General features: G+C 45.2%; 1 protein-coding gene across 1 annotated transcript in view; it reads left to right on the top strand.

The window, feature by feature from the left end:
• The first annotated feature begins 4530 nt into the window (after positions 1–4530).
• ppfia4 (PTPRF interacting protein alpha 4) overlaps positions 4531–18002 on the top strand; it is a 45060-nt gene continuing 31588 nt past the window's right edge. Inside the window, 1 exon segment of the mRNA XM_071544498.1 lies at positions 4531–4788. Within this exon segment, the coding sequence (XP_071400599.1) occupies positions 4531–4788 (258 nt within the window).

Below are 18002 nucleotides of genomic sequence, written 5' to 3'. Positions count from 1 at the left end.
TATGGAATGACGTAACGTTGCAAGTAACGCGAGACTACGGTTGTCGTTTTCTGTTCTTCTTCGTGTCAATCTTTGCCAGAATAGACGCTTCTTGCTGCATTACTGCCATCTACCGGTTAGTACAAAAATGACATTCTTGGGATGCAAAAGTTCACGATTTTCCTTCAGTTGGCCGATAACTCTTAGTAATTTCTCTATGCTTAACAAGAACAACAATATCTCATTCACAAAATGAAGATGTGGGTATGAGCACAACAGTATTTTCTTCTATACACTACGTGCAGAATTAAGGCTATTAGCCTATTGCAGTGAAAAGATTGGCATCCTAGGTTTCAGGAAGTGACAAAAGGGTACCACTGGCCAAAATACATTTAACTCGCCAATGCTGACTCTCCTAGTTGATTTCTTTGCCCCAAGTAAATCATTTTCTTATCTTTCCATGAGAATAGTATCACTTATCATTAGCTTATAACAAATACTTAAAGCCTTTGATTCAGTGACATCAACATTCTGAGTAGAATGACTGTAGACTCTAATACAACATCTTTAATCTAAATACAAATCTGATTATAGCAAATCATAAACTTGTTCTCTCTTTCAGCTTCCCAGTCACCTTAGGAGCCAAACTTTGAAGGTTTATTACTTTCACATTTGTTAAACATTTCCTCTATACACTCAATAAATCTCCATATGTGTCCAGCCATGTCTTTCTCTTACAGCCAATAATCATTGTTTTTCGCTGCTGACATTTTAAAACTTCACCCGCTTGCTCAGCCTTCCACATGATTAAAAGACCCCTGTACTTTCTTACTTTAATATTTCTACCTGTTCTCCCAAGGGCTTCATCATCAAAAAAGATTATCCAAAACCACATCCATCATTTTCAAATATACTGTTGATCATTACATTCACTACACAGGACTTAAAACACTCTCTTCAATAGATCTGTTCTGTTCACAAGAAAAAACAAGTCTTTGATGGTCCCTTTAGATTAAAATGCTGATATCTTCCTCTGAAATCTGTGCCAGATTGTGTGTTTCCTTTGCAAAGAACACAGTCTTAACCACTGTAGTAAGTGGACAAAGACATCCTCTTAAAATATCTCACTCCAACAACTCTAGGGATGAAAAGTCCTATTCTCTGAAAGCAGGCAGTATGTTGAGGTTTTGATTATTTTTAATCCCGGAACATCAGAAGATTATGCAGATTATGTATCCCATGGCCTATCTGTTGCAATGCACTTTTTATCAACTAGATGGCAGACATAGTCTTCCCCTATACACATCATTATGCACGACTACATCACATACTATTGATATTATAAATATTTATCGGGTGGTGGTAGCCTAAAGGTTAAAGAAGAAGACTTGTTACTGAACTGAAGTAAATCAAGAACGCTTTCAACAATAACTCCTATCAAAGTGCCAACGAGCCAGGCACGCAACTCCCAACAGCTCTAATGGAGTTTCTCCATCGGCAAAAATACGTTTTTACATACTTAAGGTCTACTGTTTGAACACAAACCCTGTCTTACAATCAGATGATGAAGTTTTCTATAAGACGTATGTAAATTAATCCTTTAAAGCTAGTCAATGTACATTTATACAAATGAGCTAAATTAATTGTGTTACCGGCTGACAGTCATTCTGTCACAGAAGCATCATGATTCGAAGTTGGACTTATAATGGAGACTCTTGTCTACTTACATGTACTGCATACTGCCTCAGAGTAATTCAGAGTAAAGAGTCACAACTGAATTCTCATACATCAGACACATAAAAATGCAAAAAAGGTAGGAAGGGAACCTGAAATATCAAGAGTGTGGTGATGGTTTTAGAAATGTGCAGGTAGTGGAAATGTGCAGGAAGAATTACTGAATATATTTGTAATCTGTCTGAATACTGTGGCTCAGTGTTGTCACCTCACAGCAAGAAGGAGCAAGGTTTAATCCCCGGGCCTTTCTGTGCGGGTTTCCTCCCGCAGTCCAAAGACGCAAGTCATGTCAACTGGAGATGCTAAATTGTTCATAGCTACGAATGCGAGTGTGAGTGATTGTCTGTCTGCTCTGTGATGGACTGGTGACCTGTCCAGGGTGTTTCCCTGCCTTCCACCCAATTCCTGCTGGGATAGGCTCCAGCTCCCTGTGACCCTTAATAGAAATAAGCAAATAAAGAAAATGAATGAATACTTCAGGCAGCCTGAAATGCGAGACTATGAACACATGGGATTGCCTTTTAACTTGTTCATCTTTAATCACTTCACATTTACAAAAAAATAAAGAGAACGATGCCGAAACAAAAAATATTTACAGTACGGAGCTCACTGTACTCATGGATCCTCAAATGGTATAACTTAGGATGAGATGGAAAATAAGACTCTTGCAACTTTGTTTATTCCATCATCACCAAATATATAGATCTATTTAACCCCAGTATTTCCAATTCCAAACTCATTTCAGTTTTCTTTCTTCCTCTAAGTGCAGTTTTTTGTTACAAGGTAGATCAAGGAAAAACCTTCCAACATTTCCTCAAACATCTAGCTTCCAAATGCACTTTCCGACTTCTGATTAGCTGTCACATACAGACTGTCAGTCTGTACATCAAGAACTCTGTCACTTTACATTGAAAGATACAGTACAGTATGTCTCCAATCCCTTGATTTTGTTTTCTATGGCAATACCCAGTTGTTCATGTTTGGATTAGGAGTCGTTTCTTTAAAATGTTGCTGAGGTCAAAGTCATAATCCTTCTCACAAATGTCAATAGAAATACATTTCAAAAGCAGATAAAATATAAAGACTCATCCCAGTGGAGGATGCCCCCAGACTCCTCTAGCTTTTTGAGAGAAGTAGTTTTTTTTAAGATTTTCGCTCTGCCCTGGGAGACTCTGTGCACTCCACCGCTGTGATATCCTTTATCAGAAGCAGCTCTTGAGATAGCTTTTCTCATCACGTTCACTATTACAGCAAGAAAAATTGTGCTGAGAGTCTAAATTTCCAAGACACAGGAGTGAGATGGAGGGGAGGAATGATTTTGATGCTGTGAATATGACACAGCCCATGAAGGCAAATATTGGCTGCTGGATTCTACAGCTTATTTCTTCATAGGCCTATATTTTCACACAAGAGAGCAACATGGGTGTGTTCCTATATAGGCCTATACATGTATATTCCTATAAGTAATGTAAGTTGCTGATCCTCTGTACTATAGCCTATAGTTAGATTTGATCTGAGCAGTCCAAATCCTAAACATATGAAACACCAAAAAATAAGAACAATACCAATCCTGTGATGGCTGGCACACTGACAATTTACCCAATATAAGGAAATGGGTGGATTCTTTCAAGTCACACCTTACTCAGATAGGCTACTACATAGTCTCAGTGTTGTGGAGTGTAGCCTCACACACACACACACACACACACACACACACACACACACACACACACACATGCACATACTGTAGCTACACACAGCGACGCTCATTTCACTCTTCTTTTAATTCTAATATTCACCATGTTATTAGGCCTATTCATTGCAGATCCTGCAGGATGCGCTGCACACTCTTCCAAGTGCACAAGCTGCCGAGTTTGGTTTGGTTTAGGGCTTAGCACTAGAACGCGCAATCGCGCACCATGTCCCCAGAGCTGCCACATCATGAACGCGCATAGTGGTGCTGATGTGAGGAGTTACTTAAATTTCACTATTCGAGAGTTACGCCTACCAATGTGGCAACATTATACGATGTTAAGATTGTGTTTAGATGAACGGAATGGCCGTCGTGCTAAATCCTGAGTCTTTCTATGGCACGCAGTTGGCGCAAATCGCGTATAGGCTGATCGCTGGGAGTTGGTCCCTTATTTTCAGAGCCGTAGCCTGGTAGTGACAGCTGCAGAACCCCTAGTGTGTGTGTGAGAGAGAGAGTGTGTGTGAGTGTGTGTGGGAGGAGGAGTGAACGTCGGCTCGGCGGCGGTGTGGAGGGATGGCAGCGGGGACGGCGGATGCAGATATGACTTGCTCTCTCTGTCCCCACCACTAAGGACTTGAATTTATTCTCTCTGAACGTCGGATATTTTTGTGGCTTTGCTATTTTTTTCAATGTATTATGATCACCGCTCTTTTCGGCATAATCTCTCCCAACGTTCCCATCTATCTCTGAGCTGTCAATCATATCTCGCCGGGATTTCTACATGTGAGTGCATGGCGCGCCGGGCAGGGCGGATCTGCTCACGGGGTGAACAAACGCCGGTTAATATGGATGGAAGGTCAACCATCATCTCATCATTTCAATTCCACTGATTAGGTAAGGTGATATAAAGCTTATTGTTGCATGTTTGATGAATGATTAAGTCATAGCCCGCGCGTGTAGATGCGATTGCAATTCTAGGCTGTTCGTTGCCACGGGCGTTAATAGGCCCTCTTATCAGTTATTTTAAGTGTGTTTATCAGGCTCGTAACCCACATACATGTCCCTTCTTAATTCCTACAGCGACACTCTCCTGTAGCTTTGCCCAGACCACGGAGCAGGGGAAGATGATGTGCGAGGTGATGCCGACCATCACCGAGGGAGACTCGGCTGGTCCTCCGAGAGGAACCGGCGGGGTCCAGAACGGCTCGGACCAGGAGGCCAACTTCGAGCAGCTGATGGTCAACATGCTGGACGAGAGGGACAAGCTGCTGGAGTCCCTCAGGGAGACTCAGGAGACCCTCATTCAGTCTCAGACCAAGCTGCAGGGGGCGCTGCACGAGAGGGACGTGCTCCAGCGGCAGATCAACGCCGCGCTGCCTCAGGTGAGAGGGACCCGGGCCTCGAGGGAGAGGGTCGGGCTGGGGGGGAGTGGCAGGTGTCGAATAGGGGTTCTCATGTCACAGATCCCCATTTGCCCGAGAGACCCCTATTTGACAAGATTGTGTCCCAATGAACAGCCATATGGGAAGATTTAGTGTTGAATTGTGTGACTGTCTGTTAATAGGCTGGTGAGAGTGAAACCTACGATTAGAAAAATCATGCTTGTCTAACTGGGCTAATGTCTAGCAAATTAAGCTATCTTTAAGTTAAACTATTCATTATTTTGCTGGGGCCCCCCTGGAATCCCACTCAAAGACCCCTGGGGGTCCCGGGACCCCACATTGAAAATCACCGGGGTAGAAGATGATGGGGATATACAGGCCTTATACTACTTCAAGAGCTCACAAGCAGCAGCATGCCATAACGGAGGGCCCAAATGTCTTGTTGTAGGTTAAAATGTGTATACATGGAGGGCTTTTATCCAGTAGAGGAGTGTTGACTCTCCTCTGGGCCAGAAGATGAGAGCCCTGCTGGCCACAGAAAGGAGGGCAGGGTGCCCCTATCACCGGCTGGATTGGAGCAGTCTTTTCTCTCTCTCTCTCTGTGCCCTGGCCTGCCTTTCTATGCCATACAGTGGCAGTGTGATTGCAGGGCATTCTCATTGTCAGTTGATTCAGATGAAGGGAGCTGCTGGTAAACTAAGATGTCTTTGAAGTGTGTGTGTGTGTCTGTGTGTGTGTGTGTGTGAGAGAGAGAGAGAGAGAGCGAGGGAGACCAAGAGAGAGCTGAATAAGGACTGCTGTAGTCACCGACCATGACGACAATGAAGCCTCAGCACATAAAGCTGCTCTGACCCTCTAGTCTAAATGCGTTACATGATGTCACATGGGGTACAGTCTGTGAATGTACGTGTGAGAGAGTGAGACGGAGGGAGAGCGAGCACCGTCCTGATGATGACAGCCTCACTGCAGCCTCTCGTGAAAGAAACATGGCCGCTTGCTAGTGTACATGGCCCGGGGCTGCTTGCTTCCACACATGCATGCAAGTGCACGTGCGTGTGTGTGTGTGTGTGTGTGTGTGTGTGTGTGTGTGTGTGTGTGACAGAGAGAGGGAGAGAGGAGAGTGGGAAGAAGCTGTCATGCTTGTTTTCTAATCCCGCTTGGTTCAGCGTAATGTTTTATTCTAGCAATAATACAAGTATTAGTTATACAGTCACAGACCTGGGGACATTATGCAGACATTATGACTGGCGTGCACATGCATAAGCTCTCTCTCTGTGCCTCGCTCTCCTGAACACCACACACACACTCACACACACACACACACACACACACAAGCACATAAGCGCATGCACACACAGCAGTGGTCATTTCCACACTAGCCACAGAGGGGAGAGATGTTGAGATGTTGCAATGGATGGAGAGTGAAGCAATACTGAGAAATGAGAAAAAACAGCTCAGTCGGAATTGAATTCTACTCTGTTTTGCTCTGCTCAACTCCAGAATGAGGGTAATCTACTCCTGACGCATCGGATTAGAGCGTATGTTGTAATGGTGATGGTAATTCTGAAAAAAAAATAATAATAATATACTATATCTGATGTCTCATCTTTGGGTGTGATGAATATATTAGAGCAGTGGTGTAGTGCTAGGTGATGCTGCTGACCCCACCATCCTATATGTGTCAGTGGTAATTAACCTGAGTTGGTGTGTTTATGCCCTCCACTACACTGCCGTATCACAGTGCCCTGTTTTTGCCTCCCCCCTCTGCTGTGTAGCCCTCCAGTCAGCAGTGTGTGCCTGTGTCTGCATGTGTGTGGTATTTGTGTGTGTGTGTGTGTATGGGGGGGGGTTCTCTTCAGTCCTGTTCTCTCTGCTCCTGAGGCACAGACTGATGTATGAGTTTTGGCATGGCAGGACAGCCTTTCTTACCCCATCCCAGCACCCTGTCCTCCACTGGTTTTGCCCAACAGACATTTGTCATCTTCACCTACTAGGTGTGTGTATGTGTGTGTGTGTGTGTGTGTGTGTGTGTGTGTGTGTGTGTGTGTTGTGTTGTCTTCTGTAGGGTTCCTGACTCCATGGGACTGGTCTGACCCAGAACTGTCAGATATTTGTCTCTGCTCCACACACACACACACACACATACACAAGTACACACACAAGTACACACAAATTGTGAGAATGATTCAAATTCACTGCTATTCAACATCATTGTTAGTATGAAAACACATAAACCGCATCACCTTGGCATCAATCTTCACATTTATGTTTGCGGCAGCACCAACAAAAATGTTACAATATTGCCACATTAGACACACACCCACACACAGACACACACACACAAACACACGCACACTCAAAGACAGACCAGGATGGATATGTTCATTAGCCACAGAGAATAGAGTTTCAGATTAACATGTCAGCCCATTACGGTGCATAATGCTGCTAATACAGCCCTCAGGGATGGGTTTGCCCGTAGACAAATTAGGTTTTAAGCACACACACACACACACACACACACACACACACACACACACACACACGCACACACACACAATGCCTCTTCCTCTTCTGTGTGAGAAAAGCTGTTCTGACACTGTCAAATAGAATGTGTTGTAAGGCAAGTGGGTGTGAGTACGTGTGTGTAATGCTCAGAGAGAGAGAGAGAGAGAGAGAGTGTGTGTCCCAGCAGACAGAGAGAGCAGACAGTGGGTGAACGCTCTATGTGTCCAAACAAAGCAGGTCACTGTTAGAGGGTTCCTCCCCCATCGCTACATTTCTCTATTATTAACTGCTGTACACTGACGTGGAAAAGGTGCCATTGTGAAGCTTAAATATCTGCATGTGTGTGTGTGAGTGTATGCCTGTCCAGTGGCTGACTGGCTGCTGGACACATGAGAGAAAGAGTTGCATCAACAGCCACAGTTTTCTCTGTGATAATACTGTAGAAATAGCTCAATTTTTCAAACATGTGTGTCTTTATAGTGGGATGTGTGCTTTGATGGTGTGTGTGCGTGTGTGTGTGTGTGTGTGTGTTGTGATGTTGGGACACCTGTTCCAGTCAGACACAACACTGTCTATTTTTACCAGCATAGAAATACACACACACAGAGACACACACACACCCACACACACCTCACCACCCTTCCAAAACAACAACTGCCTCTTGTTCTAACTTCTACCCGCCACCCCTCCACCCAGCCACCGCCCCCGTCCCTACCAACACACACACAGACACACACACGCACACAAAATCCCTCTTGTGAATGTGTTGTGTTGTTTACTTGGCCTCACACACACCACTGACCTGTCCTTTGAACCCGCATAGCAGTGATGGCTGCTGTGGGACCCTCAATCTAGTGGGGCTCTACAGACACACATACACTGACAGTCATGTATTTGTGTGTGTGTGTGTGTGTGTGTGTGTGTGTGCCTCTCTCTCCATCCTGCCTCCTCTCTCAGGTATCAGTGAGTCCAAGTTGGTTTCTCCTTTTTTTTTCTATCCTTCCGCTCTGGATATTAGTTTTTTCACAGTTCTCCCCTCCATCTTTTCTCTTTCATTACCTCCCTCACCTGTGCCTCTTTTCCCCTCTCTATTATTACCTCTATCCCTTACACACACACACACTCTCTCTCTCTGTTTCTCTTTCTCTCTCCCTGTTTGTCTAACTCATCAATAACCCAGCAGTCCATTAAGTGATCCAATTGGATAGACAAGTCCTTCAGACTGTCCTCATCCCCTCTTACTCCTTTAACTGACCTCAGCCCACAGCACAACACAGTGCAGTATGGGAAGGTGAACAGTGACACAATGCTAACCCTTGAAAGCTCTTCAAAACACTAAACCTATATGACAATTAGGCACCTCATTGTGCCTTAATGGAAGTTGATTTAGACATGTGACAAGATATCATAGCATGATATATCATGAGATGAAAATACTACTAGTGTAGCTGAATATGTAATATGTATTTTTAGGTAGGCTATAGTGATGTAGTGGTAAATAAAAAGGTGGGTAAACTAGGACTTCCAGTCAGATTAAGGGAAACAACCACCAGTGTGGACAAGAATCAGTTATACCTTCATTAATTTATGCCTTTTCTTTTCAATTCTGCTCATATAACTTACATGAGTTTGATACTACTTACTATTATGTATATAATGAATTTAGCTCATAAAGATTAGATTATGTCAGCCTAAGGAGGTGGGTAAACAGGGTTTAGGTGGGTTTACCTTCCTAAACCCTTGTTGTTCTTCTATATGGATGAAGAAACAGCTCACTGACCTTATCACAGCCCCAGTATTGCAGTGAATCAAGCTGAACATATCGCCCTAACACCTTCATTGCTATTATATGGTAATGGTTGGGTCGGCTAATAGAGAGCAGGGTATTTCACTCTACTTGAACCAGGGCCAACAGGAGTGAGCCTAGCAGGCTTGGTGCTCAGCCACCATAGTTACTAGAGGTGTGTGTTGCTTATAGGTACAGTGTGAAAGGGAGTGAATGTCAAAGCTAATAGGCCTCACATTGCAGAGGAAGGAAGAAGTGTTCCCAGATCCCCCTGCCTGGTGGTTGGAGGTGGCCTCACCCTATTATGACACACACACATACACACACACACACACACACACACACACACACACACACACACACACACACACACACACCTTCAGCCAGGCACACACACTCTTAGTCACATCTGCATGCATCCACAAACAAACAATCACACACACCACCTGTGTTTCCTTAAATGTCAGCATGCACTGTCTACATGTCATGGCCTAAATGTATGTGTGTGTGTGTGTGTGTGTGTGTGTGTGTGTGTGTGCGCATGTGGACAGAGAGAGCATGCCCACGGCTAGTGTTGGTTATGCATGGATGGTCAGCTTTGTGCACAATGATAGGAGAATATTGAGGAGGGTGGGCGAAGTCAGTTGAAAAATGACCAGTGAAATAATTATTTAATTGGTCTGCTTCTGAAGCCCAAATCTTATGTTACATGTTATATAAGCACCAAATGAGAAGGACAATATTGGAATTTGGGTTGATGTGGAGGAAAGTAGAGCATGAAGTGAACAGCTGAATGTCACCAAGGAACCCAGTGAGAGAGAAATAGAGAGAGACAGAGAGAGACAGAGGAGAGAGAGAAAGAGATGAACCCAGATGACCCTAGTTAAATAACGTGATGGTGTATCCCTTGCTCATTAGCTGTCACTGTTTAAGAGGTGAGTCTAATTAACAACCTATCTACCTCCCATGTTCACAACAGCTGACCGACATCACACCTCTCTCTCTCTCTCTCTCTCTCTGCCTCTAACCCTCTCTTTCTCTCTCTCCTGCTGCATCTTGACAGCTTACCACCATGTGCCCGTCTCTGTCTTCTCCTTCCTCCCCCCTCTCTGCTTCTCAGCAGTTCACTTTATTATACCATCTTCCCTCCGCTGCATGTGCACGTTATCCGCTCTCCATAGGAGCACCTCTCCCCAAAGCTTCCACGGGGTCAAACTGGCCCCCGGCGAGGGTCTGCGCGCAGCTTTCGGCCCCTGAGCGCTAATAGAATATTAGTGTGTAAAGCTAGCTCCCCCACGCCACGCCGCTCCATCACGCCATGGCTTCATCGCTTCATCTCTCAGTAGCATCCATCCTTCGCTCCATCCATCCCTCTGCCAGTACCATCTGGCTCTCAGCACCAGGCACATTTAGCTCAGCCAGGCGCCAATTTGTCCCCCTGGCTGACTGGGAGAGAGAAAGAGAGTGAGGGAAGGAAAAGGAAAAGTGGGAAAAAGGGATAGATAGATAGAGAGAAAGAAAGAGAAAGAGAGTTAGAGAGAGGCAGAGAGAGACAGACACACACACAGAGAGAGAGAGAGAGAGAGAGAGAGAAAGTGAGTCAGAAAGAAGAGCAGAATCAAGCATACCTCTCTGTCCCCAGCAGCGGGGCACATGCTCTGGTAATGGGGAGAATGAACGTTCAGTGTGTGTGTGTGTGTGTGTGCGTATGTGTGTGTTTGTGTGTGTGTGTGTGTGTTTATGTGCGTGTGTGTGTGTGTGTGTGTGTGTGTGTTCCCTCTCCCTGGTAATAAGAGCAGAGTGATTGGAGCTGCAGGACCACCAGAGGGGAAGAGGAGAGTAATGAAGGAGGGAGGGAGGCAAGGAGGGAAGGAGGGAGGGAGGGACGGAATGAAAAAGAGGAGGAGGAGGAGGAGGGGGATGTTAGATGAAGTTTTCCAGCCAGCAGTTAAGCTCACAGCGGCCCTGCCATGTCTAACAACTCCACTATTGGAACTCTGTCAGTTCGCCTTCCCTCCTGCAACTCCCTCAGAATAGAAAATAAGGCAGGGGTGTGAAGGTGGGACTGGGGATGTGGGTGGGGTGGTAGTGGTGGAGGTGGAGGTGGTGGTGGTGTGTGTGTGTGTGTGTGGGGGGGGGGGGGGGGGGGGGGACTGCTCAAGGCTCAAGGTTACAAACTTCAAAGGTGTACACTAAGATAAACTGGATGCTGCATGCATGTAACCAACCACATGTATGAAGACACAAAAACAAGGCAGTACATGCACACAGACCCTCTCCCCCAAACACACACACACACACACACACACACGCACACACACACACACAATGCTAGGGGGACATCTTCCAGACCCCAGTCTTTCCAATGAGAGACTTAAACAGCAGCAGCGGCATCAGAAGCTAAGTCCCCGGCTGGACCCTTAAAGGGATTTGAAGAACTTCAAAATGCTTCATCTGCGCCATGAAATACAGCTTGTCAGTCTCTCACAACATAGCACACACCCCCTGCTGCTCGCTGTCAATAACACCCGCACGCGCTCACACTCACACACACATAGGCGCACACAGAGACACACACAGATCTGAGAGAGCGTGGTGTTGCAAGTGAAATGCAGACTTTGGGAGAGGGACTCAGTGGTATAGAACAAATATTCACTGTTTCTCTTTACGCATGTCGATTTATAGTCATTTTTATTAGTTTATGTTGTTTTTCTAGTCTATCTGTGTGCACATCTGTATCTGTTTAACTCCAGAAATCATTTGTATCTGTACTGGGAAATGAAGCAGAAGTGGGCATCGTCTGTGGCAGAAGTTGCCCCAAGATAGAGAAATGTTTATTTCATAGATCTATTCTACATTAGTAGCATATACCAACTGGCATATTTAAGAAGCAAAAAATATGTGAGCCCTGAAAACTATTTACCAGGAGTAATTTGGTCTATAGTACGCTTCTAATTCAATTGAATTTCAAACAGCCAGCCAAATGAATGCAACACAGTAAAATCTACGTGCTGTGGAACACATTTGCCCAGAATCTGTTCTATTTAGAGCTCCTAATATGATCATTGCCCCCGTACAGTTTTCAGTTAGTTACCCCTAGTAAGCAGATGCCATAGGTATTGAAATCTAATATAAGATGGCTCAAGTAATGGATTGCCCACACTGAATCAGCACTTTCCTGTGTTGTAAGCGTCCAACTGGGCCGATACATCACACACACACACACACACACACACACACACACACAGCCACATACACTCAGACACTCAGACTTGGATGTCTCCCAGAGAGAGAGATGTATGCGCTGATGTGAATGAGATGTTAGTCAGCTCAGTCTCTCTCCAGAGTGCTATCATTGCTGGCCAGATCCTAAACTGCACTGTGTGTTCTGGAGATGGTCTTTGATAAATACATGATGACACATACACCAAATCTCTCCCGTACCGATTAGAGACTATCGTGTAGGCTGATTAAAACAGCATGAGCTCATCATGATCAGCACATACTAGGGAAGCTAGCGGGATATTTTTGGTGCACATATATATTCACAGATACACTGACAGACTCAGACAGTATCAGTATTTAAATCCAGTCTCATTTATTCAGCACCACCTACAACCTCAATTCTCAGCTGCAGTCTGTCATTCATTTACCTCTCCTGTGGATTGCCCGGTACTTCCATTTCCATTCACACACATGTGGGTGGGTACACACAGGCACTCACATATGTGTGCACAGGTTCATACACACATACACACATGCACAACTTCTGTCCCTGTTTCTTGGAGTTTGTGGTGAAGTCGTTCTGTCTCGTCTTTTTACTATCCTTGTTTTTAGCTGTTTTTGTGTCCCTTTGTAGCATTTTGTGACTAACCTGTAAAATCGCTCTATAAATAAACTTGACTTGACTCAATGAAGGTCCAATATCCATGTTAACAGTACCAACACTCTCTGATCTGTTCTGTTCTCTCTTCAAAGTCTCTCTCTCTTCCCTTCTATTCCCATCTCTCTCTCTCTCTCTCTCTCTCTCTCACTTTCGCTCCCTCTCTCTCTCTCACTCTCCCGCTCTCTCCCCCTCCCTGTCTGTCTTATCAGTGGTGATGGCTTTAAGCATGTGTGCTGAGAGGTCTATTAGTTAGCTAGCGCTGTGTCAGATAATGCTTTATATCTCTCAGCTCGCTCACTGTACTTGGAGCTTTGCTCTGACTGAGGTGGAGGCACAGCTGCTGGGATGTAACATTGGGACACACACACGCGTTCATTTCATATTATGCCTTTTTTGGATGTGTTATGCACCCTGTCTATTGTCTATCTGATTTCAGCAGCTTGGAGTTGGCTTGACGAAGTTACAGATAAGACCATATGTGGAAATGTGGAAATGTGGAACTGTGTGTGTGTGTGTGTGTGTGTGTCTGTCTGTCTGTCTGTCTGTGTGTCTGTGTCCTTCAGCCGTTGCGTGTATGCATTGAATTGACATAAATCAGCTCATTAAAATCCAGGGGGTCCGGTGAGTCTCCACAGCTTCATAGCACCCTGACAACATTTCATCATGTATGGATGTATGAGCGGGTGCTTGTATGTGTGCGTGTGTGTGCGCGCACATGTGTGCATGCATGTGCATGCATTACACAGCTTTAATGGTGCCAAGGAGGCATTTGCTTTGTGAATGCATTGGATAGTCCATGTAGTACATTTAATTACAATACTAATAGACTGAACTGCTCCCCCACACTGTGCTTGTTTGAATAAGCGCTCCACACACACACACACACACACACACACACACACACACACACACATGTGCACCATCTTTTCCATGGCCAGCTCTGTCTGTCGATGATGAAGGTCAGTAAGCATTGTAAGCCCCATTAGAATAATGGGGGCTGTGACGTGGCCTGCCCTAGTGCAAGAAGAACATCATTCACACTTAGCTGCCCTCCCTCCTCTCTGCCACCACACGCCCTGCGCCCTCTGTCCCTCTCTTCTTGCCGTCAATTCCACACTCCAACAATTCATTTACTCATCCTAACCCACACACACACGCACACACACAATTACACTCCTAAAACACACAAATAGAGGCCCCCGTCGGTGACGTATGTGAGAGAGAGGATTGCCCTTCTTGGCGAGAGTTTCAAGTCAAAGCCCTCTATTTGAAGTGTAAATAGGCGGATCTAGATTTGATGCTTGGTATTCCACACCACCTTTGGGCTTGCCCCTCTGAGAGTCGCTGGGATAAATATTGCACAAGTGTTGCATATTACAATAGAATTAGGTGAACCAGTCTCACAAACAGCACTAGACACATAACCTTGACAGAATGACCCAATAATAAATTCATGCATTTGTTCTTAGCCATTACCCTCCAGCGTTCCAGATGAGACAGAAGTGACCGAACCCCCTTGAAATTTCATAGGAGCAGTGTAAACAGGAAGTAAAAATTTTAATTGCAACATCTGTCTGCGTCTGGTCAGGTAGCAGGTGCGGGGGTTTTCACTGTAAGTGGCAGGCGTTCGCTCACACCCTCTGCCCCGCTTTCGTTTAGAGGAGGTGGCTCAAAGCCCCCATGCAAAGTTGTTTTAGTTTTGACACAATTAAGCACGTGTCCCTTGGCGCTATGTGTGTGTATGAGCATGCATGTGTGTGTCTGTGTGTGTGTGTGTGTGTGTTGTACTACTCAGCTAGTGAGGCTGGAACATGAGTAACATTGAGACGGGAGAGTGAATGGAGATAGATGGACTGAGAGAGAGAATGAGGACAGAGAAGACAATTGTATATGAGAGATGGAGAAAGAGAGAAAGAGTGAGACAGAGAAGAAGTGCCTGTAGTTGAGTTACATAAAGGTCGTACGAAGCTCCACAGCTTGAATCAGACATCCCATCCCCCTCTCTCCACTTCCGCTGCTGTCCTCCAATGTTTCCCTCTCCATCCTCTGCCTCTCCAGTTTCAGTCACATCCTTTTTTTTCACTGGTGTTCTGTTCATTTTTGCCTTCTCCTATCTGATCCCCTGCTTCCTCTCACCGCGTCTCTTTCTCTTTCACTCTCTCTCACTATCTGTCAGTGCTGGCATGTCGACATCTTGTGTCAGCAACCGAATGGCAAAGCCTTCTCTTCTCTTCTCTTCTCTTCTCTTCTCTTCTCTTCTCTTCTCTTCTCTTCTCTTCTCTTCTCTTCTCTTCTCTTCTCTTCTCTTCTCTTCTCTTCTCTTCCAGTTGACTCACTGACATTGCCATCTTGCGTGGGGAGAGTAATGGGGGGAGCACATACTCAGACACACACACACACACACACACACACACATACAAGCATGCACAGCACTGTGTTTTAATTGGCCCAGATTGGCTGCAGAGTCTCTGCCAGGGCAGTGGGGCGCAGTGTAGCATGTGCCACGTACACACACACACATACACACATACACAAACACACTCACACCGTTACTTAAGTAAGAATTATTTTCTCTCCTCTCTCTCTTTCTCTCTCTCTTTTGCAAAGAATATAGCCTCCCATCCTGTAACACTATACTGTTTCCATGGTTGCCAGATTAATGCAACTCCCTGCTCTTAAACAGTTCAACATATCATGGAGAGAAGGATGGAGGGAGAGAAGACAGAGGATGGGGTGTAACATTAATGTAATCTTTAATGAGGCCATATTTTTTCATTTCAGATTTTGCTATATTAATATAAGTATGTGATCAAGGATATTTAATGAAGCCACTGTCAAATTATGTTTAATGTTATTTCATTTTTAAAAATCCATCCATCTTTACAGGCAGTTACAGATGAACAGTTAACGCAGCACAATTGGACTTGGTCTTGATTGGCACTCCTCTATAAACAACTGCTTAAATCCTTCCAGTCTGGCTGATTTGCAGCATTTGAATTGACACACCCTCGGGAATGCCTCCACGGTTCTGCGTGTAAGAGCTTATTCTTGGTTTTCATTCAGGAAAAACCTGAACTACATTCATAAAAAAGCATGCTCATTTTTTATCCTGAGGCATATTAAACTGGAAAACAAATTGTGAATAATAAGGGTGAACGATAAAGCCTAATTTGAAGGGTTGATGTCATTGCTGCCAGTTGATGGGGTCGATGTCAAATGATGGACATTCATTCTTACTGCAGGTTCAACTGAACGTGTGTGCAAGTGCATACATGTTTTGTGCGTGTGTGTGTGTGTGTGTGTGTTCGGGAAGGGCAGGGCCAGGTCAGGACATCTATTCCGCCCTACTCATCTTTGTCAGGTTATTTTTGCTCCTGTCAGTTGGCAAAATCACTTCTCCTTCCCTCTGTAACAAATGACATTTCATCCCTGCGGCTGCGGCACATCATTTTAATCACACACACACACACACACATACGCACATACACATTCATACTCCACACAGCACCCCGGTGGGAATACACTACAGATCCAGTTGGCTCTTGTTTAACGCTGACCCAGCGGAATATGTGCCCGTCCCTCCAGTGTTCCCCCTCACCCCAAGGGCACTGGGCCAGCGGGTCCTCCTGCGCCTCCTCCTCCTGTCCCACACGCACATGTACACACACTGTAAGCATTCATCTATATCTTCCAATCCTGCTCTCTATCCTTTCACAGCACCTCTCCTTGTCAATCTGTCTGTTCGTTTGACGCTAGATGTGCTTTGTGTGTGTGTGCGTGTGCGTGTGTGTGTGTGCGCACGTGCAGACTCAGGGTTTTCTCTTTCTTCCTCACCTCTCAAAGCCCTGTGAATCCAGTCTCCATGGAAACGGGGGGAGGGAGAGGGAGGGGATGATGTTGACTTCCTGACACCTTCTGTCCCGTGGGACACCAACCGTCAGCAACTCTGTGTGTGTGTGTGTGTGTTTGTGCATCTTGTTTTCGTATGTGTGTGTTTGAGAGGGCAGGCGTGTTGGCTTTCTAGTTTGTCTTGCATGATTCGTAATGCCATGAGTGTTAATGCCAAGTGGCTAAATATGGAAGATTAAAGTTTAGATGCAAGTTATCTTAATTTGCTACTTTAAAGGTGTAATTGATTGTGGGAAGCTATGATCGGACTACCGAAGTAGTATAATGTATGTGTCTATGCATGTGTGTGTGCTTCTGTGTGTATGTGTGTGTTTATGTGTGTATGTGTATGTGTATGTGTATGTGTGTGTGTGCGCGCGTGTTGGCGTGTGAAGCTTCAACCTTAACAGCAGCCTCTGATAAGCTGCCAAGGCTGAGAGGCTGAGTGTGTTAGTGGGTCTGGCTGTCTGGGTTGGACAGTGTGTGGATCAGGTCTTTATGAAGGAATCCCCTGTTCATTGGGATAGAACAATGAATAAAGTGACGGACCAGGAGAGAATTAGCAGGTGGAAGCTAGTTTAGATACGTATCGTCCATCTTCTGCCTACATGTCCCATCATCCATTACTTTTCGCTCCCTCTCCTCATCTCCTCACTTTCCACATGAACTTCAGGGGAAATAATGCAGCGCTGATGGGCTGTGAATCCTCACTGCTGCTGTCAACTGTACTGTGGCTTCAAAACCGTATACTGAAATGTGACAGAGGAAGTGAAAGGAGAATGGAAGGACGCAAGGGAGATGGGAAGGTAGAGATACAGTATGATGGAGGAATGAATGATAGGAAGGATGGGATGATGAAAAAAATAAGGATGGAGGGAAAAAAGGAAGGAAAGAAGAAGTTTAAAATATTGTTAATGTAGGAGCCACTGCATTCAATACACAGCCGTGGGCTCTGCGTCCCTACCAACCACACCCCAGCGTTGCCATGGATATCAGGCCTTGGCAGCACATCTGTGTGTGTGTGTGTTGGTGAGAGGTGTACCAGGATGACATCATACAGTAGCCTGCTGAGAAGCGGCAACTGCGGGCACATGGGATCTACAATATTTATAGACCTCCAGAACAGATGAGCTCACTCACTCACTCACT

Source organism: Centroberyx affinis, unplaced genomic scaffold, assembly GCF_046629955.1.
Source record: "Centroberyx affinis isolate AG114_WGS23_722 - 3 ecotype Tasmania unplaced genomic scaffold, CSIRO-AGI_Caff_v1 ptg004593l_1, whole genome shotgun sequence".
Taxonomy (NCBI): domain Eukaryota; kingdom Metazoa; phylum Chordata; class Actinopteri; order Beryciformes; family Berycidae; genus Centroberyx; species Centroberyx affinis.
This window is presented reverse-complemented; position numbering and strand designations above follow the sequence as displayed.